Below are 25978 nucleotides of genomic sequence, written 5' to 3'. Positions count from 1 at the left end.
GCATTAAGGAGTCCCCAAAAAAGAAGAGACAGAAAAAATATCTGAAGAAATAATGGCTAGAAACCCCAACTCTGATGAAAAATATTAATCTACACATTCAAGAAACTTAGGAAAATGCAAGAAGAATTAACTCAAACAGCCATATCTAGAAACATCATACCAAACTGATGAATGTCAGAGACACTGGAAGTTGTACACCAAGATAAAAATAACTTACCATGTATAACAGAACTTGAGTAAGATTAACTGGTGACTTCTCCACAAAAACCATGGAGGTCAAAAGCCAGTGGGATGACAAAATCAAAATGTTAGAAAAAGACTCAACTAAGAATGCTAAATTCAACTCTCTCCCTTAAAAATAAAGGACAAATAAGACATTATCACGTAAACAAAAACACTACTTGCAAATGAAATGAAAGAACACCAAACAGTAACAAAAATCCACACAGAGAAATAAAGAGCACTGGTAAAGGCAATTATGACAGAGGATAAATGTATTTTTAAATTTGTGACTCGTTTCTTCTCCTGTATGTTTTAAGAGACAATTGCATTAAGTAATAATTATAAAACTGTACTGATAGACCTCATAAAAACATGCAATTCGTATGACAATAATAGTACGAAGAAGGGAGGTGAACAGGGAGGTATGTCGGAGCAAAGGTTTTGTGTATTACTAAATTACTATTAATCTGAACTCAGCTGTTTTAAATTAAGATGTTACTTGTAAGAAACAAGAGAATTAAGAGTACACTAGAAAGTATTCTATTTAAAAAACAGGAATCAGGGAATAGAGTAACAAAAAGGACAGAAAACAAGTATTATAATGGCAGATGTAAATCCTACCTTAGTAGTAGTAATTACATGAGATGTAAATTTTTAAATATCCCAATCAAAAGACAGAGATTGTCAGAATGGATAAAAAAAAATATGATCCAGTTACATTCCGTCTACAAGAGACACACTTTAGTCAAAGACACAAACAGGTTAAAAGCAAAAAGAGAAAGAAAAATACACCACGCAAGTAGTTAAAAAAAAAAAAAAAAGCTGGAATGGTTATCATAATGTCAAACAAAATAAACTGTAAGCCAAAAATTACTGTAAGAAAAAAAAGATCATATAATAACATATTCAATCTATCTGGAAGATATGACGATTTTAAACATATTGCACTGAACAACACACTCCAAAATACATGAAGCAAAACCTAAAATAATTGACTGAAAAAATATATAATTCAAAATAATAGTTGGAGACTTCAATACCTACTTTCAATAATAAATAGATAACTAGGCAGAAGATCGACAAAAAACTAGAAGATTGAACAACTATGAACAAATTAGACCTAACAGACATCTATAGAACAAAGCAGAGTACATATTTTTCTCAAGTGTACATTTGTCCATACAGACCAAATGCTAGGTCATAAAATAAGACTCAATAAATTGAAAAGAACCTGAAATCCTAAAAAGTGTGTCATCTGATCACAATGGAATTAAATTAGATTATCGACGACAGAAGAAAAATGAAAGACACACTCTTAAATAACTAATGATTCAAAGAAGAAATCACAAGGGAAACTGAAAAATACTTTGATATGAACAAAAATGAAATGAAAAAACATGACATACAAAGCTTACAGGTTATATTTCAGCAGTGCTTAGAAACATATTTCCCTATGGTAAAAAAAACAAAAAACAAAATCCAAATCAATAATCTAATTTTCCACCTTAAGAAACTAAAAAGAGAAGAACAAACTAAAGGCAAAGCAAGGAGAGGAAAGGACATAAAAAATATTAAAGCAGAAATAAAATTAAATAGAGAAGATAAAAACAATGGGGGAAAAATCGATAAAACCGAAAGGGCATTCTTTAAAAAAAAAAAAAATTGATAAACCTTTAACAAAATTAACCAAGAAAAAAATGACAGAAGGCACAAATTATTAAAACTGGGAAAAGAGAGGTCTTCACTACTGACCTTATGGAAATAAAATAAATTTTTAAAAAGACATACCATAAACAACAAGTAAACAAGGCAATTCAGATGGGATGGACAAAAGGACAAACAAACATTCCTAGAAATACACAAACTACTGAAACTGACTCAAGCGGAAACAGGAATCTGAACAGATCTATAATACGAAAAAAAAAAGAATAATTTAAAAACTTCCAAAAAAGAAAAGCCCAGGCCCAGATGACTTCATACTAAACTCTGCCAAACATTTAAAAAATACCAATACTTCACACTCTTCCCCACCAACCCCCTTAAAAAAAATAAATAGAAGAAAGGAGAACACTTCCCAACTCATTACATAAGGCCAATATTATCTTGATACCAATATCAACCAAAGACATCAAAAGAAAAGTACAGGCCAAAATTCCTTAAGAATATAGACACAAAAGTTTTCAACAAAATACTAGCAAGCCAAATGAAACAATATATAAAAAAGATAAACCATGGCCAAATGAGATTTATCCTAAGAATGAAAAGGTGGTTTAATATCCAAAAATCAAGCAATGTAATACATCATATTAATAGAATAAAGGATAAAAACCAACTGATCATCTCAAAAAAAACCCAATACCCTTTCATGATAAAAACACCTAGTAAACTAGGAATAGAAATGAACTCTCTCAATCCGATAAAGGGCATTTCTGAAAAACACATGGCTAACACAGCTAACATCATATTTAATGAAGAAAGACTGAATGCTTTCATCATAAAATCAGGAAAAAAAAAGTAAGGATGTCCTCTCTCACCACTTCTATTTAATACTGTACTGAAGCAGGGCACCTGGGTGGCTTAGTTGGTTAAGTGTAGGACTCTTGGTTTCAGCTCAGGTCATGATCTCAGGGTCGTGGGACGGAGTTCTACCTTGGGCTTCACGCTCAGCGGGGAAGTCTGCTGGAGATTCTCTTTCTCCCTCTTCCTCTGCCCTTCCCCCCAGTCACGTGTGTGTGCGCTCTCTCTCTCTCTCTCACAGATAAATAAATAAATCTTTAATATTGTGCTGAAGCATATGATCAGGGCAATTAAGCAAGGGAAAAAAAGGGCATTCAGATGGGAAAGGAAGAAGTAAAATCATCTCTATTTGCAGATGACATGATACTAAAAAATTCTACAGAATACACTGAAGATATATTAGAATATTGAACAACTTCAGCAATGTGGCAAAACACAAGATCAGTATCCAAAATGAACTGTATCCCTATACATTAGTAAAGAACAATCAAAAAATGAAATTAAGAAAACAATCACATTTACAATAGCAACAAAAAAAAGAAAGCCTAATTGTAAAGTTAAGAAGTGTACAACTAACAACTTATAGAACATGTTGAAAGGAATTAAAGAAGCTATAAATAAATGGGAAGGCATCCCATGTTCATGGATCAGAAGACCCTACATTGTTAACATGACAATACCTCCCAAATTGATCTACAGATTCAACACAATTTCTATCAAAATCCCAGCTGCCTTTTTTTTTTTGCAGAAATTGACAAGCTGATCTTAAAAAAATTTTTTAAAGATTTATTTTAGAGAGAGAGAGAGCATGCACACATGGGAGTGAGCAGAGGGAGAGGGAGAGAGAAACTAATGCAGACGGCACTGAGCAAAGTGCGGGGCTTGATCTCATGACACCGAGATCATGACCTGAGCCTAAACCAAGAGTCGGATGCTTAGCTAGATGCACCACCCAGGAGCCCGTATATGGAAATATAAATAAGTAAAATAATCTTAAATTAGTAATAGGTAAAATAATCTTGAAAAAGAAGAAGAAAGTTGGATAACTCACATGTTCCAATTTGAAACCTACCTCAAAGGTACATTATTTTTTTAAAGATTTTATTTATTTGACAGAGACACAGCAAGAGAGGGAATACAAGCAGAGGGAGTGGGAGAGGGAGAAGCAGGCTTCCCACGGAGCAGGGAGCCCAATGTGGGGCTCGATCCCAGGACCCTGGGATCATGACCGGAGCCGAAGGCAGACGCTTAATAACCGAGCCACCCAGGCGCCCCTCAAAGGTACATTAAACAAGACAGTAGGGTACTGGCATAAGGATAAACACAGCAATGAATGAAATAGAGGTGAGAGTCCAGAATAAACTCTCACATTTTTTAAAAAAGATTTTATTTATTTATTTGAGAGAGAGAGAGCATGAGAGTGGGGAGGGTCAGAGGAAGAAGCAGACTCCCTGCTGAGCAGGGCGCCCAATGTGGGACTCGATCCCGGGACTCCAGGATCATGACCTGAGCCAAAGGCAATCGCTTAACCAACTGAGCCACCCAGCCACCCCTAAACTCTCACATTTATGGTCAACTGATTGTTGACAAGAGTGCCAAGACAATTCAGTGGGGGGAAAATAATCTTTTTAACAAATGGTGCTGAGACAACTGAAATCTATATACAATAAAATGATACTGGGCCCATACCTCACACCATATACAAAAATTGACTGAAAATGGATCACACACCTAAATGTAGACCTAAATGGATACATTTTAATCATAAAATTTAAGGATGGTCCCTTATAAGAAATCTATCAATGTAAATACAAATTCTAAATTAACTAAGGAGGAAAAAAAGGATTACTTCAATAGATTCAGGAAGAAAAAGTAGTATCCTTAACTTGATAAAATAGTTTCAACAGAAACAGACCCTAAACATCAGACCAAATGGTAAAACTTTAGTAGCATTCTTCATTAAGTGTCACCTGGAGAGTTTTAGAACATGCTAATGTTTGGGGCTTCCTCCAGAGATTCTGATAAAATGTTAAGTTACTCAGGTGATCATCCAGGTTGACACAAGGAAACAAACTAAGTATTTCTAATCAACACTGTGCTAGAGATCCTCGTTATGCAATAAGACAAGCAAGAATAATAGTTTTTATTCTTAACAGTAATAAAAACATCCAACTACCTAAAAATGAACTGACCGAAAAATACAAAGATCTCTCTTGAAACAGCAAAGACAATTTAGTAAAAGACATAAAAATTCTTTTATGCATTCCCAGTCAAAATCTCCAAGAGATTTTTCATACAACTTGACAAGCTGATGAAAAAACCAACTGAACAAGAAAGGCCCAAACAACTTTGAAAGGCAATTTAATACAGGCTAAAAATGTTCTTTTACCTCAATGGGGTAAAAGGCAGGTTAATAATTGGTGCTTGGAAAACTGCTTATTCACACTGGAAAAAAAAAAAAGTTAAGTCGTAACTCACACCATTATGAAAACAAATTACATACAGATGAAGGAACAAACGGATGAAGAAAAAAACCCTGACATTTTAACAGTATTAAAATATAGGAGTATATGTTTATGACTCAGGAATAGGAAACATCTCAAACAGTAGAAAACACGCCAGAAAAAATCTAAGAAACAGTAAGACTATGTCCAAATTAGAACCCCTATATAAAAGTTTAAAGATAAGCCATATATTAGGAAAAGGTGTTTGCAACACATAAAACAAACAATTAGTATACAAACTATATAAAAATTATTATCAATGGATTAACAGGAAGACCATAGAAAAACAAGCAAAAATAAATAAGACAATTCTAGGAGAGGAAAACTTGAGTGGCCTAAAAACATACAGAAAGATTTTCAACCTCACTACTAATCAGAGAAATAATAAATAAAATGAGATAACATATTTATCAAAGTATTAGCAAAACAGTTTAAACCCATAATAATAAGTTTTGATGTAAGTGGGACAAAATTAGTACTGGCATTCATTGCTGGGATAAATGTGGATGAGTCATTTTGGAGGGCAATTTGCCATTGTCTATTGAAACTAAAAACTGTACTTCCTGTGCTCCAGCAACTCTACTTATATTCCAGCAGAGTGCAATTCAAAGAACTTTCTGTGATGATGGACATGTTCTCTATCTGCTGTCCAATATGATAGCCCTATGTGGCTACAGAGCACTTGAAACATTGCTAATATAACTGAAGAAGTGAATTTTTAATTTTATTAAATTTAATTAACCATAATTTAAACTTAAATAGCCACATGTGACTAATGGCTACCAAATGGGATGGCACAGCTTCAGAAAAACACTTGCATATGTTCACAAGGATATGCTTCATGTGGAAAGGACTTAAAGTCTATATACAGAAGACCAGTTTATATAAGCATAGTATCCCACACCATGGAGTTTTATGTTAACAAGAGAAGGCAGACTGATGTATACCAAACAGAAGGATCTCAAAAACAGATGCTATAATAAATTTCATACCCACATACACTATAATTTTTAGTAACTAGATTTGTTTTGTGGTTTTTAATGTTTATTTGTTGGTTTTATATAAATGGTGTCATACTAAACAGATAAGCTACAGAGGTCTGGAAGGATCCACACCAAACTGAGAACATGTATAATCTTGAGATGGCACTTGGATGGAGGAACATGGAGAAGTGGGAGTGATAGCTCAGAAAGACATTAATAAGAGCCTATTAACACATTATTTCTGTTATTAAAAATCAACACAGGCTTTAATTTTAAAATTTATTAGTTGTCAGAAGTGATAATTATGATGGAAAAGAGAAAAATGAAGAAACAAAGGGTTCTAACCATCATACCAGAGCCATGAGAATGTCCATGACCTCCATGCTTGAAAACAAATATTCCTACTAGGTTTACCACAAACCCAAGAATTGAAACAAGAAGCAGTCTCTCATGGTGTACATCGGGAGGGGCTAATGCTCTCTAGAAAACACATAATACAAACAAAGAGCATTGATATAATTTCTGATTGATCAACTGGTAAAAACAAAAAGCAATCTTTAAAAATTTTTGATTATTTTCAAAATTAAAAGCATTCTAAAAATCTACGCCAAAACAGTTTATAGGAAAAAATTAAAAAACAGTAGTGCTCCCTTACTGCAGACAAGATAATAATTACTATTTTTAAAGAAACACAAATATTTAATAGCATGACTGTTTGGTCTAAAACCTATCCCTCTTTGGTATCTTAAATAACATTGCCATTCATTTTAAGTTCACTGATCTTTCAGTCTTAAATTTTTTTTATTATACCAAATATTAAAAGTTCAATGGCAAAACTCTCAGATTCTATTTTAAGAACGCTTCCTGACAGACCTCACTACCCAGATCGTGCTTTTACTATTCACAGAGTCAACACTTCATTCATAACCTATAAAGCACTATCATTTAGTTGTTTTCAATTTCAAGTAGTTTCACATATATTTAATTTTTTTCAACTATTTTGTAAGGTCCTCTTACATGAGATTTTATCTGACCCAAGACTGCCCTCAATACTTAATAGTGTGAAAGCAGCTCTGTACTTGTATCTTTAGTTCACAAACATTTTCATTACAGAAATGTAATTTACTGAGTCTAATCATTATTTTACAATACCTCAACTCCTTCTGAGAAAATAAAAAAAGCAGTGAAGATCAAAAATAGGCCATTGACAAAGCCAGCCAGAACTTCCGCTCTAACATACCTAAAGAAGAGCAAAGTAAACAACTGAATTATTATTTCTTAAAAATCAAATCATTAATTTATACATATTCAGAGATTCTAAACCATATTATATGGTTATAAGCAGGCAGCAAAGTCCTAATATTTATAGTATAATTAATGTGTTTTATTCTACATATACTGTAGAAACGAGGAAATGAATTTAATTATAATGAATTATATTTAATAGCACAATACTGCAAAATACATCCATTTCTACAAGCCAATAAAGACCTTCTTAGAGTAAGTAGATTTAGAAAGACCTTTCACAGAAATGTAAATCTCAAGTTGCCCCTGGAGAAGGAATAACTGGACTAAACAAGTAGGCAAAGAAGGAAGGATCTAAAGATAAAAAGTAGAAGAAAAGGACTTGAAAGAGGGGTTTTTCTAACTTATCAATTGCTTCTTTTCTAAGAATTCCTTACATTTTTTTGTTTTGTACCTTTCTGCTTTCAAATATTTGGAAAATGGAGCTTTGATCTGAAGGAAAATAAAATTATTTCTGAAGTACCCCAGAGACAACTTGAAATTTATATTTCTCTCACTCTTTTCTGAGATTAAGAAATTTAACAAAAACTTTTCAATTACCTATTTTTAGAATCAATTCTAGCCTCACATAATACTAATTAAACTATTTTTAAAATACCTGTCTTTTTCTCCATGGACTTCTGAAGCTTTCTGCTTCCTACCTGCGTGAAGCATCGGGAAAGATTTTATTTTTTCCATAAGGTACTATTTGGCTTAGTTAAAGTCATTAGAAACAACTTTAACTTGGCAGTTTTACATGTCCTAACATTATTCAAAGGGCGCTGACAGCAGGTAATCACTCTGGTCCTTAAACAACACAACAGGAGTATCAAAAACACTGCTTTTTCTAGCTTTCTATGTCAACCTCTGGATAATACAATTTTTACTATAAGAACTATGTTTAAAGAGAACAAACTCTTCAAAATGCACTCGATTCTGTCATGTTGGAGTTTGCTCTGTCAGTACATTCCAACATAGTACATATTTCTGCACTCAGAAATAATGCATACTTCTACCTTCTAACACATACAAATGAATGAAATTTACATAACATTTGTCAAAGCATATGCCTTTTTATCTTTCACGAGAGAACGTTCATTAAATTCAGCTGGCTTTCCACAGTAAACACTCAGGAATTTATCTAATATATCAGCAGGGTTACTAATCTCAAAACGAAAAGCACTTTCTTTTAACCCGCTCTTCTACTCCCATGGCTGATGCTTGACTGAAAGCCTTTTGTCCTTGAATTCCATTAGATTTCAAGATCAAAGGCAGGAATGTTTTTCAGGCGTCTTTTTGTCTCTAATGCCTGGCTTAGAAGGTGCTCCATAAATTCTGATAAACTACTGGACTACGGTGACTTAATTAGGCGTAATATATTTGCTAAACTTGGTTGCAGGATTCAAGCGAAAAACCTGTGAAAACTAGATATACTTGCCTTTACACATGACTACGTTTACTTGAACACAGTGAGTCTTGGGAGTAAAATACAGCACATTCATGAATGTGCTATTGCCTAATTAAGTATGATGGTATCTGAATTCTTTAGCCAAGGCAAAAAAAAAAAAAAGACACAAGGATATGTACATACACACAAAGGCATGTACATATGCATGTATCTACCTATCAGACATATATTACTTTTATGCTGGCATTGCTATTTCAAAAAGAGGAGTGTGACCAGACACAAAGACGACTTTTCTATAAAGAAATACTGAAAAGTCTTCTGCTTCTCAGATTCCCCCTATTATTTTTCTATTGCAGTCAGTCTGCTGTTGTGATCATACTGAACTGAGGGGTTAGGGATTCATCCCCAGGCTGAGCCTATTCGGTGTCACTTTGATGTACTGGTACCTACATTTTACTCCTGCTGCTACTTATTACTGTAGCAACTATTAATAGCTTCAAATGCTGCATCAGATATTACTCCCCAATTTTTCCCTTCTCAAAAGAAAAAAGCAAACAAGGAGAAGATAAAACAGGAAACAAAAAGGTGGCAAGAATTATCACTCCCTTATAAAAACTAGTTAAAGTTGAATAGTTAAAACCTAATACGGTACTGAGGTATTCAAAGCTGTTCCTAAAAACCATATAGTGGGAGACTGGGCATTCTAAATAGAAAACAACAGATCCCCTAAGATTTAATGAACTGAGAATTTTTATAGTCACCTACTGTTTATCCTGAAAAATTGTAGAGTAAAATATCCTGATTAATCAGATTTCTGATACACAGTATATATGAATTACTAATTTTCCAACACAAGATTAGAACTTTACATGAAATCTTTCTTTAATGATTCCAAATACACTTAAGAATCTTTTGTCTACATAATGCCATGGAAAATGTTCTCTTCTGAGCTGTTTGGGTATATAGATAAAGAGATCCCTCGCTGTAGTCAATAAAAACAGTATAATTACTGTTTTTTTGTCTCACTTTCTTTCATCTCACAAATTACCACATCACTTCAGTTATACCCCAAATCAGCGAGTTCTGTCACAGAATTTCATCTATCTTTCTTTTGGCACTTGTCACAATGTATAGATTTTATGGTATTTTTACAGCAGTGTCTCCTCATCAGAGCCCACAAGTTCCTCCAACGCAGAAGCCGTATCTTATTCATCTTTGTAAGTAGCAAAGAATTAGACTCAGAGTGGGCCCTCGATAAATATCTGAAGAGAACAAGAGCACGTACAAGAGAAAGTGCATGCTTGTTGGCTTGAGAACAAAAGCGAAGCTGGAGAGAGAGAAGAAGCAGTGAGGGAACGAGAGTAAAAGAGAGAACAGGAGGCAGTGTGCATAAGACAGCGGATGTGAGCAGGCAGGACAGAAGGAGAGATACTATAAAGGAAAGGGAACCTTCCAGGAGGAGGATCAGTGAGAGAAGGAAAGATGTGGGGAAAGGGAGAGAAGAAAGAACTAGGACTCAGAGGTCCAGAGAGAAGGAGAGGGAATAAGAAAGAGCCTGAGAGATGCAGCGGTGGAGGGGGGAGAGAGAGAGAGAGCAGGAGAAAACAAAGATAAAAGATGTGTGGGAGAGAGAAAGAGAGGAAGGGGGAAGTGGAAGGCTGAGGACTAGGGAGAGACCATGAGCACAGGCACAAGGAGCTGAAAAGAAAGAACGGGGGGCGGGGGGAAGGGAGCTGCGGAGAGATGGCAGAGAGGACAGGGACGGGGATGAGCGTGAGAGAGACGACAGGTAGGAGTGAAGCAAGGAGGGAATAGGAGGCAGCACTCACAAGGGGGGGGACAGACGGGAAAGAGTCAACAAGTAAGAGGTGAGAGGGGAACGGGAAAGAGAAAGAAGGTGGAGAGACAGAGAAGGAGGCTATTACCCGAGCGCTGCTTATACATAAATATAATTACACTGCAAAATACTTTATGACCTCAAAAAGGAAAACACTCAGGCAGAGTCAGTCGAACACTGGACACTCCACTGCTTCTCCCAATCAGAGACAGCAAAAGGCAAACTCTGCCTCTAAATAGTACTAGGCTCAGAAGTGAGACCAGATGGGCCAAAATAGTCCCTCCAGCAAAAAAACACTCTCCAATTATGAGCAAGAGTATGAAAAGAAGTATTTTTCATAAAAGCAGAGCTTGAAGAGGGTAATATAAAATCGTATTAGGACATAATGATTTTAAATAAGTTAATAGCAAAATATCCCTCTAAAAAAGAAACACGACCATTTTTGTATACTGAAACTTTCTTCTTCTTCCAAAAAAAAAAAAAAAGGTTAAAAGTTAAGAAAGTCCCCTATCTAGCAAAAAATTTCACTTAAATTTTTTGGTAAAACCAAGATGTCCTACCTCTAAGCAAAAGAACTTAGATAAAAAAAAAAAGTACATGTTGTAGATTCCAATTAAATACTGTTCAAAAACAGGTAAAACAAATCCGAGTTAGGGAGGTGGTTATTACCCTTGGAAGCACAGGAAGGAACCAGAAGGAGGCATGGTGGGGTGGGGTTAAGGGTTCAAGTTACACAAATGTGTTCAATTTGTGAAAATTCATGTGCTTAAGATTTGTATATTTTCTGTATTTCTTATACTTTAATAAAAAGGTTTTTAAAAAGTCTTACCCATAAGAGAAAGCATCATTATCTCTCCATTTTGAAATAACAGATGCTGCCAATCCAGCCAAAATGGCAGTGCTATCGAAAAACATGTGAAAAGAGTCGGAAATCAAGCCTAAGCTGTAAAAGAACAGACATATTGGCATATTATAATAGTAACCAAATAGTAAACATCCTTCTCTAAATTCTCTCAATGTCCTTTGGTTTATCAGGAATTAATCTTCTAAAAAGACAACCTTGAATATGATATATAGAAAAATATTAAAGATAAGTTTTAAACACCCGAGAAGGAAATCCTAACACCCCTTGCCCAAGAAAAAAACCCAGCTTCTACTGAAAGAGGGGTAGAAACAAAGCTAGCTGCTACTGGATAAGGGGCAGGAATCTGGTCACTGGCAAAGGTCAGCTGCCACTGAAAGAGGAAAAAACCAGCCATCTACCGCTGGGGGCAAGTCTGAAGCCAGGTTGGGCCCAAGATCTTACATTGATACAAAGCAAAGGTCTGCTGCTGTTGGAAGAGGAATAAGACAACTGTTCCTTCTCTTGATAAAAGGCTGTGGGGAGAGGTGGAAGAAGGGGCAGGAACATTAACAATACCCACCCTGGCTCTCAGGTGTGAAGGGACTGCCTAAAAATAAGGCTCCAGCAGGAGAACCAAATTCTCTCTCCCCCACAACCAAAGCCTTGACTAGAGTACAAAACAATATTAATCTATCTCTGAGAGCTGAGCAAGAGCACAGAGACTCCCCTGTGACGAGGTGTGCAGGGCTTGCTGAAAGCTGAGAGTAGAGCAAGAACACTGAAAAAAAAACCTCCAGGGCCCCAAACCCTACACTAAACAGAAGGTGGTAAAAGCCACTAAAAAAATTTGAAGTCAGTGCCTTGTTGAAATTAACTAGCAACAACAAAACACAAAACCCAGCTAGTCAACTACTGATCAGAGACTCAAAATTCCCACACTAATGGCCTGACAAAATAACAGGTGTGCACATTTCTGGGCATCAGTACTATTAACCTTGGTACCTATTATTTTTTTAAACATAAATTCTACCAAACATTTAAAGAACAATAAATATCAATCCCTTACAAACTCTTCCAAAGAACAGATGATAAAGAAATGCTTCCCAATTCACTGTATAAGAGCAGTTATTACTCTCATACCAAAACGAGACAAAAGACACCACAAGAAATGAAAAAGACAATCTTTCACAAATATACATATAAAAATCATCAACAAATACTAGCAAATGGAATCTAAGGATATATATTAAAAAAAGTACACACCATGACCAAGTGGGATTAATCCCAACAATGCAAGGTTGGTTCCATATATGAAAATCAACCAATCTAACACATCATATCAATAGGATAAAAGACAAAAACCACATGATCATCTCAACAGAGTTTGACAAAATTTAACACTCCCCTTTATAACAAAAACACTCAACATACTTGGAATAGAAGGAACTTCCTCAATTCTTAACCATCTGAGCCACCCAGGCGCCCTAGAACTTCCTCAATTCTTAAATGGCATCTACAAAAAACCCACAGCGCCATTAATGGCCAATGACTGAATGTCTTCCCTGAAGATCAGGTGTAAGGTAAGGATGTCCCCTCTCGCTACTTCTATTTAACATTATACTCGAGGATCTAACAAGGGAAGTTAGGCAGGACATAAAATAAAAGACACCCAGACTGGAAGTGAAGGAGTAAAACTATCACTATTTGCAGATGACAGGATCTTTTTTTTTTTTTGTAAAGATTTTGTTTATTTATTTATTTGACAGAGAGAGAGAGACACAGCAAGAGAGGGAACACAGGCAGGGGGAATGGGAGATGGAGAAGCAGGCTTCTTGCGGAGCAGGGAGTCCAATGCAGGGCTCAATCCCAGGACCCCGGGATCATGACCTGAGCTGAAGGCAGAAGCTTAACAACTGAGCCACCCAGGCGCCCTGACAGGATCTTATATATATAAAATCTTAAGGACCTATTAGAATAAATGAATTTGCCAAGGTTGCAGGATATAATATCAATATACAAAAATGAACTGTATTCCCATATAGTAGTGATATAAAAAAATAAAATAAAAAACATTTCCATTTGCAATAGCACCAAAAAAATAAACACATTTAACAAAAAAATGTAAAATTTATACTCTAAAACTATAAAATATTATTGAAAAAAATTAAAAAGACCTAAATAAATGGAAAGACATCCATGTTTATGGATCAGAAGACAATACTGTTAAGATGCCAGTACTCCCCCAATTGATCTACAGATTCAACTCACTCCTATCAAAATCCCAGCTGACTTTTTTGAAGAAACTGACAAGCTGATCTTAAAATTCATATGGAAAAGCAAAGTTGGAGGACTCACACTTCCCAATTTCAAAGTTTACTATAGAGTTAGAGTAATCAAAACAGTATGGTGCTAGAACAAAAGTGAACCTATAGAGCAATGGAACAGAATTTAGAAGCTAGAAATAAATCCTCACATTTATGGTCAACTGACTTCTGACAAGGATGCCATGATGGAAAGAATATTGTTTTCAACAAATGTATTGATACAACTGGATACCCACATGCAAAAAATGATTTTTGCCCTTATTTCACACCATACACAAAAATTAACCCAAAATGGATCAAAGACCTAAACATAAAAGCTAAAATGTTCACTACCTTGGAGAGGCAATAGTTTCTTTTATAAATAAGACATCAAAAGCACAAGTAACAAAAGCAAAAACAGAAAACACAGACTGGACATCACTGGAATTTTAAAACCTATGTTCTTCAAAGGACACTATTAAGGAAGTTAAAAGCCAATGCACACATGGGAGAAAATATTTTGTCAATCATATATTTGAAAAGGGGCTTGTATCCAGAATATATGAAGAACTCTTCTGTTTTTTAAAGACTTTATTTTTAAGTAATCTCTACACACAACATGAACCTCAAACACAACCCCGAGATCAAGAGTCGCACGCTCCACCATCTGAGCCAGCCAGGCGCCCCTATACGAAAAACTCTTAAAACACTTCAAAAAGATAAATAATCCTTTTTTTTTTTTTAAAGATTCATTTATTCAGGGGCGCCTGGGTGGCTCAGTTGTTAAGCGTCTGCCTTCGGCTCAGGTCATGATCCTAGGGTCCTGGGATCAAGCCCCATGTCAGGCTCCCTGCTCCGCGGTAAGCCTGCTTCTCCCTCTCCTGCTCCCCCTGCTTGTGTTCCCTCTCTCGCTGTGTCTCTCTCTGTCAAATAAATAAATAAAATCTTTAAAAAAGATTCATTTATTCATTTGAAAGAGAGAGCGAGCGAGCACTGGAGGGAGGGGCAGAGGGAGAGAGAATCTTAAGCAGACTCCACACTGAGCGTGGAGCCCAAAGCAATGCTGGATCTCATTACCCTGAGATCATGACCTGAGCTGAAACCAAGTCATTGCTTAACCAACTACGCCATCCAGACGCCCCAAGATAAATAATCCAATTTTTTAAATGAACAAAGAACCCGAATAAACATTTCTCCAGAAAAGACATACAAATAGCCAATAAGCACATAAGAGATACTCAACATCATTAACTACCTTTCAGGGAAATGCAAATCAAAACAATGAGACACAACTTCATACCCACACTATGACAGCTAAATCAAAAAAATCAATAACAAGTGTTGGTGAGGATGTAAACAAAGCAGAATTCTCATACACTGCTGGAATATTATTTGGCAATACAAATAAATGAATGCTAACACATGCAGAATATGGATGACCCTTGAAAACATTATGCTAAGCGTAACAAACCAGTCACAAAGGATCATACACTGTATGATTCCATTTAGATGAAAAGCCCAGAGTAGGCAAATACATAAACAGAAAGTAGATTAGTGGTTGCCTAGAATTAGGGAAAGTCAGGGGATAAGGGAATTAGAGGGCGATGGCTACAAGTACAAGGCTTCTTTCAGGGTAATAAAACTGTCCTAAAATTGATTATTGTGATGGTTTTACAACTCTGTGAATATACTAAAAGTCATTCAATTATATACCTTAAATGGGTGAATTGTATGGTATATGAATTATCTCAATAAGGCTGTTTTTTTTTTTTTTAATGATAACTATCTAAAGCAGGGATCAGCAAGCTATGGCCCAGATCACCATCGATTTTTGTAAATAAAGTTTTCCTGGAACACAGTTACACTCATCTGTTTATATACTGTCTATGGTTGCTTCTGTGCTAGAACAGTAAACTAGAGAAGTTGTGACAGAGACCTTATGGCCCTCTAAGCTTAAAATATTCAACATCTGCTGTTTAGAGAAAGTTTGCTAATCTCTGGTATAAAGCAAACACAGGTGCACTGTATTGTGGAGTTTAAAACATGTAAAAGTGAAATGTATGACAATAAAAGCGCACAGGGCAGAAGAAAATAGAAGTATATTATTTTAAGATAAACATATTTGTGGTAAGTTAAAAATTCATCCTATGCATGCTAAAGCAACCACTAAAAAAAGTCACTAAAGGAGAGACATAGAATTCTGCACCAACACAAAGCAGATGTTCTGCTACCACTGGAAAAAGAGCAGGAAACTCACCCTCACCCAAGACTATCCACATGTACACAGAGTTTTGCTTTAACAGAAGGGGTAAAAATGTTGAAAACAACACAAACATACTCCCAAGGCCCAGGCTCACAGGGCCTGCCTAAGACTGAGGCTGGGTTAAGTTACTGAATGCCCCTCTGCCTTCACCACAAACCTAGCACTGAGTAACAAGAAACAGCAGTCTACAGCTTAGGGAGGAGTAGTGGGTGGGGGAATGCCATGAATATGAAGAGAGAGCTTCTGTGACACAGGCAAAAACCTAACCCAATAATGGCCTGACCGAAGAGACAGGCCTATTTCTAGTTACAAATACTATTACCTTAATAACCACAGCTCTTTATTCACAATGTCCAGCCTTTGATCAAAAATTTCAAGATACACAAAAAAGAGCAAGAGAAAGAACTCATTGTGAAGAGATAAAGCAGTCAACAGAACCAGACTGAGATACTGGCTCAGATACTGGAACTATCATAAGTATAATTATTATGTTAAAGGATCTATGGAAAAAGGTGAACAAAATGTATGAATTACTGGGAATTTCAGCAGAAAAATATGAAAATTTTAAAAAAGATTTATTTATTTGAGAGAGAGAGAGAGAAAGCATGAGTGGGATGGGCAGAGGGAGAGGGAGAGAGAATTCTAAGCAGATGCTGGGCTGAGCACAGAGCCTGACATGAGGCTCCATCCCACGACCCTAAGATCACGACCTGAGCTGAAACCAAGAGTCTCACGCTCAACGAATGTGCCATCCGGGAGCCCCTGAAATATTTTTTAAAAAATTAAATGGAAGGGCACCAGTTGTTTGAGCATCCAACTCTTGGTTTCAGCTCAAATCATGATCTCATGGTCATGGAACCAGCACCCATGAGGGACTCTGTCCTCAGTGAGGAGTCTGCTGGGAATTCTCTCTCTCCCTCTCTCCCCCTCTGCCCCTTCCCCTGCTCTCACATGCACGCATGCGCACGCTCTCTCTCAAATAAATAAAATCCTTATAAGAAAAAATTTTATAAAAATAAGAATTAAATGGAAATGGGAGAAACAAAAAACAAGGTATCAGTGCTGAAGAATTCTTCCCATTGGTTTGAGAAGACCAGACCAGCTAAGGAAAGAATTCAGTGAATTTGAAGACAGCTCAGTAGAAATGTTCTGAAAGCAAGCATATCAACAGCTCAATATTTAAAACCAAGGAGTATCACAGTGGTTAAGAGCACTACATCTGAAGTCAGAGTACCTGGGTTCAAATCTCAGCTCCATGATTTACTAGTTCTGTCAATCTTAAATTGCTTAACTACTTTGTACCTCAATTTAGCCATCACTTAAACAGGGTAATAATAAAAAGTGTCATAAATATTATAATGATTGGACTTAATATATGTGAAACACTTATCACAGTGCTTGCCACATTAAAGCTACATCAATATTCCTATCACCATTATTATTAATAAATCACTATTAATTAATAATACCTCATAATATCTAGTGTTCCCAGCATGACCTATAGCTCTTGACAATTTGGCTAGATGCCAGAGCCTTCATCAATTGTAAGTGCTACAAACTAAAGTGAAAAACATTCCTCACCTAAGTAGAAAATGCAGTTTTAAAATCTTCTCATAATTTGGAATAATTATAAAATTAGAAACTGAAATAAAACAATACATTTTTTTAAAAAGATTTTATTTATTTATTCTAGAGAGACAGAGAGAGAGAGAGAGCGAGCGAGCGCATGCAGGGGGAGAAGCAGAGGGGCAGAGATAAGTAGACTCCATGCTGAACATGGAGCCCCACCTCAGGGCTTGATCTTAGGTCCTGAGATCGTGACCTCAGCCAAAACCGAGAGTCAGGCGCTTAACTGACTGAGACACCCAGGCGCCCCCCCCAAAATACAATAATTTATAAATCTCTTTCAAGTCATCACAAAGTATTTTGGAAAATGTCTTAAATTTTATTATGAACTTTGTATACCTTATTCAAATATAGATACATAATACAGTTTAAGCAGTCTGTACTCCTCTAATACCCAACTCTAAGCAGAATGAGAATAAAGGAATAAATAAAAAGACTACATGAGAAAACTGATGCCTGAGGAGGACACAGTAAAGGTCCTATTATTCATGCAATTCTCTCAGATCTGTTATTTTAAAAATTTTTCCTTTCCTAACTGGATCTCTACAACACTACACACTTGAACCTTAATAGTCACATAACACTGAAAATAAACTTTATTATATTTTCAAGTATGAAAGACCCATTTGAAGAATATCTCTGCACTGTGTTATAAAACCACCAATAAAGACATTGTTTATGATTTTGTTTTCTATGCTGTGACAAAGGACTAATATGGTAAGTTACTTTTAAAATTTCGTTGCAGAAAATGCTCTATTCTGATAAGACAATGCAGTTGTGTTGTAGTAAAACCTGACAGTGAGAATTTTTACCCATCCCACCTTAACTTTATGTAACTTTACAACTAAATTTAAAAGTCAATTTCAGTAACTACATTAATTTACATATTTAGTAGGCTTATTTTTTCCACTCTATACATGGTTCTTAACATTTTATTTCTTAATTTAAGGATTTTATTATATATGTGACTTCTATTTTAAATGGCCATAAATTAGTTGTGGAAGAAGGCAGGGTATTCATTCTAAATAAATACAAATAAAAAAATATTTACTGATATATTATGTACACATATATTTAGTAAAACTTGCTACGGGTTGAACTGTGTCCTCTTCCAAATTCTTAATTTGAAGTCTTACATCTCCAGTACCTCAGAATGTGAGGTAATTTGAAAACAGGGTCACTGCAGACATGCTTCATTAAGATTAGGTCAGTAAGGTGGGCCCCAATCCAATATGACTGTTGTCCTTATAACAAGGGGAAACCTGGAGACAAACATGCACCACAGAGACCACTGAGTAAAGATAAGGTATCAGATGAGACTTCTATAAGCCAAAGAATGTGAAAGATTGCCAGCAAAGCAACTGAAGCTAAGGGAAAGCATGAACAGATTCTTCCTGGCAGACCTCAGAAAGAACTGACACGGCCAATACCCTGAGCTTAGAATTTCAGTCTTCAGAACCACAAGACAGTAACTTTCTACTGTGATACTTTGTGACAGCAACCCTAGCAAATTAATACACACTATTTTTTTATGACAAATTTATTTTAAATATACTTAGTGGGCATCAAACATTGCCCTAATGGGAGAGAGATGGTAAACTTCTTCTGTATGTTACAGCAATTAAGTTCCCTTTTCAAGAGGTTTAAATATAGCTTGGGAATTTTAATACTCATCAAAATGAGATTTTAATTTTATTTAAATTTTAAGTAACTTTAATTTTCATTAAAATGCTATTTCATTTTCAGTATATTATAAAATATGATTCCACCTGAAAAACGACTCCTTCTTCTAAAGTGGAAGAACATCATATTCTTTTTTTTTTTTTAAGATTTATTTATTTATTTATTTGACAGAGAGGGACACAGCGAGAGAGGGAACACAAGCAGGGGGAGTGGGAGAGGGAGAAGCAGGCCCCCCGCTGAGCAGGGAGCCTGATGCGGGGCTCGATCCCAGAAGCTGGGATCATGACCTGAGCTGAAGGCAGATGCTTAACGACTGAGCCACCCAGGCGCCCCAGAACATCATTTTCTCTTAAAGCACTGCAATATGGTCTTTTTATTTAAACCTGGTATCATGATTTGAAAATTACTCAGCTGCAACTACGTAGGCAAACTCATAGGAAAAAGAGTCTACTTCTAATTCTCTGTTCACCTATGTATCAAAATACTCTCATGAGGAATGCCTATTTTACTGTTCATCTTCAATATTAGCAAATGTTTCTTATTTTGAATTATCATTTAAACCACATGGCATAAATTTCCTTAGAAATAAAGACAGCATGAAAATATTTCAGGTTATCTGATTTATATACCAAATGTAACCTGATGAAGAAAAATTAGTTGCTAAAAGCAGCATTCTTTTTTTAGGCTCCCATCTTTAAACACTGTCAGTTTCTCTATGATTAATTTTTAAACTTTTTTTAAGTGACTACTTTCTAAAGATATTATAATAATGAAAACTCCTTAGGATACAAAAGAGAAACCTATCTTGAAGCAAAACATAATAAACACGAATAGAACATTTAGCAAAAGAAACTTCTGGAAAAGATTTTAAGGTCTAGTGGAGGCAAAAACAAAGAAAGGGAGAAAAGAGCCCATAAATTGAGATTTAAGAGACATATCCACCAAATACTATAGATCTTGTTGGGATTAGATCTTGTTTGGATTCTGATTTATTAAAACAACTGTAAAAAGAAATTATGAGATAATAAGAGTCATCTGAACACTCACTAACTAGACACTTGATATTAATAAATTGCTAATTTTTTAAATAAATTGCTAATTTTTAAAGATGAGAATGGCATTGGGTAATGTTTAAAAAACGGGGGTGGGCTCTTATTTTTTAGAGACTCATACTAAAGTATGAGTATTTCTTTTAAAAGAAATTATAGTTGGTATCTGTGTTAAAATAATCCAGTGGTGGGACAGGTAAAAGCATAAGAAAGGTCAAAGCAAGAGGAAATGGAATAGGCTACCTGTTGATAAATGTTAAATCTGGGTGATGGGAAGGGACCTGAGGTTCATTAAACTCTCTACTTTTACTTACGTTTAAAATTTTCCATAATAAAATTTTTTAAAAAGTCTATTGATAACTAAGATAACAGTATATTTATAGTGGTTGTTAAAGATTAACTCAAAACTGAAGCTAGGGAATAATCAAGATAGGTTTTCATGAGATGGAAAGGAGAAAAGAAACAATTAACTGTCAATTTATTACCAAGAAATTAGAATCCTGACATTTGTATAAATTGTTAAGCTAACGAGAGTTACAATGAAAAACCCTCAACTCCACTACATTCCACTATATAATCCCTTACTTAAAAAAATTCTCAGCAAAATGGAATATTTACCTGCATTTTTAAGGTGAAAAGTAAAGCTGTAGGAAAGCAAAAGTCATCACCATGGACTGGTAAGTAATGTTGTCTTTTGAGAGGGGAAAAGCTGATAAAAGACTAAGATATACATGTTTTAATTCTATAGAAAAATGTGATTAATGGAAGCACATTCTTTACCAAGGAGTTACTTTACAAACATATGCTATGACATATTATACGAAGTAGGAACAAATCAATGCCCCGTATGGCCTAAAACATTTCCTGAACAAGTATTTACTTTGGTAATACAAAGACATTTACTTTAGAGTTATATGACTTCCCTTTATGTCTAAAGGGAAAATGATTGTAATAGCCTTGGTAAAAAATATTACTGAAATTAAATTTTCTAATAGACAGTGAAGTACAAAAGAGCATAAGAACAAAGGACACTACACTGAGATACTAGAAAAAAAATCATGGTGTAGTGGAAAAAAACAAAAACAAAAAAACAAAAAACCTTGGATGACAGGTGCTTCTAGGCTCTGCTGTTACCCTGGGAAAAAAAACCCTGGGTCTTGGTTTTCTATCTATAGAAGAAGTCAAACTAGCTTATCTCTTTCTAGTCCCACTTCCTGAGCCTACAGTATCTTTCTTAGAAAGAATCTCTGACTTTCAGCAGAATACCTGTTTGACTGGAACAAAGACCACATTTGCAACTAGGTATGACCAAAATGATAAAGGTTTAGCCACTGAAACTTAAGTCAAAGTGCTCTATGTCTGTCCAGATAAATCTCCTTAAAAGAGACTATATATACTTTTTATCTTTTTTCCTCCACTCTAGACAATCTACTGCTAGGGATGGCTGGAACTCTAACAACCATTCTGGAAATAAAGTTTTGTCTTATTTAAGAAATAATTGTTTGGAATTTTTCTGTAATTTCAAAAAGAACTTAATCCTAGATGGTACAAAACAACATACTTATACTATATTAACTTGAGATTAAGTAGTTATTCAACAATAAATACTAATGAAAATAAAATGCTAGAAAGAAAAAATCCTAGAAGGAAAGATCACATATGGTATTCTTACCATTTTCCTACTAACTTCAAGGAATAAGAGAAAAGAGGGGGTTAATGATTTTCCTCCCCTCTAATAGGGGTAGTTAGTACGTTTAGCGTTGGTAGATTAATTCCATACATTCATTATTCCCTCATTCTTCATTCAGCAAATATGTATTAAGCACTATGTGCCATGTACTAAGGTGCCTGAATAAGACAGAAGAGATCCCTATTTTAATAAAGTTTACATTCTAGTGGAAAAGTAAAAAGCAGTGGATATTTAATGGTGGAAAAATACACAAAGAGCTTAGCTATTCTTCCACTGATGACACATTCTCACCATCAAAAATATAAACTAATTTTAACTAAGTTCTTCCTTTATTTTTTTAAAGATTTTATTTATTTATTTTAGAGAGAAAGAGAGAGAGCGCAAACACACGGAGAGAAAAAAGCAGACTCCCCACTGAGCAGGGAGCCTGACTCGGGGCTTGATCCCAGGACCCTGAGATCAGGGCCTGAGCCAAAGGCAGACACCTAACCGAATGAGCTGCCTAACCAAATGAGCCTAATTTCTTCCTTTAGCTAATGAAGGCTCTAAACAAGAAGCAGACTATTTAATATTCTTTGCAACTAGATCAACTGTTCCTATAAACCTTTATTTGTGAAGAGAGAGCATGTTTTATCCATCTTTTAATTCCAGAATGGAAAAAAATTCTTGACATTTCATAGTCATAACATCTTTAAACATAATTTTTATAGAATGAAAATGAACACAGAAATGACTATGATAAACAAAATAAATTCTAGAAAGGCATTTTTTCAAGGAACTTAAAATCTAACTGAAACTTTAGGAACAGAGATAATCCAGTCATATAAAGAAATTGTTGATCAGTCAACAAAAGGGACTAAAAACTGTAATATCTAAATAAGACATAAAAACCCAGATTATGAAAAGGCCCAAGCGATTTTTAAATATGCCAAGGCTTCAAAAGCAATGTATTTGTACTCCCAATCCTCTGATAAAAATTAATATTAGGGAATAAGTGATTGTGGATGTGGAGGTTAACCTACTGATGAATACCTACCTACTAAATGATTTAGGTATGACAGACATTAGTTCAGAGCTGGATTTCAAATGTGGAAGATATAATAAGACAATCAAAGAGAGTAAACTGAAGGAAAAGAGATCCTAAAGTCAGGAGAACAAGCCACCAAAGGGCAGAAGAAAAAGTCATATACCACTGATGTTTTCCTTATGTACTGTGCATACTGATAAATGGCTTGGAAAACAGTGGTTTTAGTACAGTTGACCCTTGCACAACACAGCCTTGAACTGCACGAGTTCACTTATATGCAGATATTTTTCAATACACTAAGGTATCATAAATGTATTTTCTTCCTTATGATTTTCTTAATAACATTTCCTTTTCTTTAGCTTACTTTATTGTAAGAATACAGCATATAATACATATGACATACAAAATACGTGTTCATCAACTGTTCATGTTATCGCTTAGGCTTATGGCCCATAGTAGGCTATCCGAAGTTAAGTTTTTTGGGGAGTCAGAAGTAATACACAGATTTTTGACTGCACAGGGTTCATGCTCCTAATCCCCACATTGTTCAAAGGTCAACTGTAATTTCCTCAATAGATCTCTACAGGTCAAAAAATTTACTTTATACCTAACTTTCCATGAAAGAAGTGGTCTAGGCACTTCAAATATAATTCCCTTGAACGAGACATTTCACATAGTAATTTATGCAATGGAAGGCCATATCGAAAGATAGTGTATTGTAATATAAAGTAACTGTAGCTAAAGTGTACATATGCAAACCAAGTTATAGTCTTGATACAGTCAAGTACATATGCCACAATATGGCATAATTTAAGAAGAGCAAAATATATTATAAATACTGTATATTTATAATAAAGCATGATTATTACAATACAACATAATGCTTTTAATATACAAAATGCATTGAAGGATAGTCCTATTATGGGATGCGTATATCTACTTCTCAGAGGATTCAAAATGGTTATTATATATACTAAAATTTTATTATGTTTCAATATGCCCTTTAAAGGGGTGACTAAATCAATAACCTGAGTATTTTTTATAAAATTGAGTTGACATCTGAACTGAAAAGAAGTCCACTTTTTCACATAAAAATGTAAATGCCACAAAAATGGTGATCTTATTTAATGTCACTGTTCAATCTCAATAGAGATAAAGATCAAGGACAGCAATTCTCTCTGAAAATGTACTATAAAGGAAAGGACTAACTCTAATTAATAGAAAATAAAGTATAAATGGCATTGGTTCTTAAGCTGGGGTTCAAGATGTATTTCAAAGAACACAGTATCACCCTGAATGAAGTTTTATATAAAATTCTGAGTGTTGGTTTTTATCAGATTCTCAAATGAGTGTGAGATTTAAAGAGCATTCAGCACACTTAGAAGTGTAATGATCTTACTGTTAGCTGAAGAATTTTACAAGCCCCTAAGTTATTCAACAGCAAATACCCAGATAATAGTACTTCATTTCCAGAGTCCCTGAATTTACCTCTTCGCAAAGCAGTTTCAAAACCAACCAAACAAACCCAAAGATGGCACAGAAACCCATCAACTCAAGAGGTGTAAGTTTGTAGAAAACTATATGGGATTTTCGACTGCAGTCAAGATCAGAGGAAAATCATCTGACAGTCGCAACATAAAATTAAAGAGAAGAGAATGACACATATTTCTCCGGATATCCCCTTTATAAAGCTCTTTCCCATTCCAAGACCTAATAAATTAAGTTGAACATCTCAGACACTCCCTCTCGGAATCTTAAGGGTGAAATCCAAATGCCACTCCCCCATAAGAGAAGCAAGGAACACTCCCACCCCAAAGAGGCAGGAAACAGGTTTCTCCCAATTTCAAGAAAGTGAGCAAAGCGAAGTTTGTAGTCAAGGATGACTATCAGCCAAAATGAAGGAGACTTGTCACTCTTGTTTGACGGGAGGGGTGGGAAGGCGGGACCCAAACCTTAATGCTGCCGCACACGACGGGGCCCGAATCTTCAATGTAGCCTTGCCAGATTGGTGTGGAATTGAGAAAGCAACTCAGCAGCAGAGCTGAATGGCAAAGGCAAGACCTGAACCTCCTGGTGAGGAATTACGTGGCACTAAGCAAACAGTGCTTCGTCTCCCCCACCCCCTGCTTCCGCCCTGCTTTTCCCCCTTCGGTTACCAGTTGCTCCAGATGCCGTAGAGTAGTTCAACAAAAGCGAAAGAGAGGTTCAGGCACAGGAAGAAAAACAGGTTCCGGGACGTCTTGTCCGACAGGATAGACCTGGGGGAGCGATAAAAGTGGAGAAGAGGCGGGAATCAAAGGGGTGCCAGGACCCGGAGGTTGGGTCTCCTTTCAAGACCCTCCCAGTCCAAACCTCCTTTCCTCACAGGGAAGGAAGGTGTCCCTGACGCTCCCTCCCTGGACCTCGGGTTATCCTTAGGTCTGGGCCTTCTCCCCTTCGGCCGGATACCCCCTTCCCGCAAAAACAGCACCCGCACCTAAACCAGCCCGAAATCTTGCCGAACAGATTGAACTTGGGTGGTTTGTATTCATCGTCCTTGATGGACAGGGGCAACATCTTCTCTGCCCGGCGAAGCGCCGGGTCTACTCCCCTCTAGAAGTGGCTCCGTGGGTGATGGTAGTGACAGTGGTGACGCCTCAGATGGGATTCCCCAGCGTTTGTCCCGGGCCGCGCGCCGCTTCGAGACACAGACACAGACACACACCCGAGAACTCGCCGACTTCCGGCCCGGGCCGCGC

The 25978-nt window shown here is 35.9% G+C and overlaps 1 protein-coding gene across 2 annotated transcripts in view; it reads right to left on the bottom strand.

The window, feature by feature from the left end:
• SLC30A7 (solute carrier family 30 member 7) overlaps nt 1–25976 on the bottom strand; it is an 84211-nt gene extending 58235 nt beyond the window's left edge. For both annotated transcript variants that reach the window (XM_027587201.2, XM_027587273.2), the window contains exons 1-5: nt 25717–25976; nt 25397–25498; nt 11585–11698; nt 7379–7466; nt 6580–6706 (exon numbers count right to left, since the gene is read on the bottom strand). In XM_027587201.2, the coding sequence (XP_027443002.1) occupies nt 6580–6706; nt 7379–7466; nt 11585–11698; nt 25397–25498; nt 25717–25796 (511 nt within the window). In that variant the 5' untranslated portion in view covers nt 25797–25976. The remainder of the gene's footprint in view (nt 1–6579; nt 6707–7378; nt 7467–11584; nt 11699–25396; nt 25499–25716) is intronic.
• Nucleotides 25977–25978: the final 2 nt, after the last annotated feature.

Source organism: Zalophus californianus, chromosome 4, assembly GCF_009762305.2.
Source record: "Zalophus californianus isolate mZalCal1 chromosome 4, mZalCal1.pri.v2, whole genome shotgun sequence".
Taxonomy (NCBI): Eukaryota; Metazoa; Chordata; class Mammalia; order Carnivora; family Otariidae; genus Zalophus; species Zalophus californianus.
This window is presented reverse-complemented; position numbering and strand designations above follow the sequence as displayed.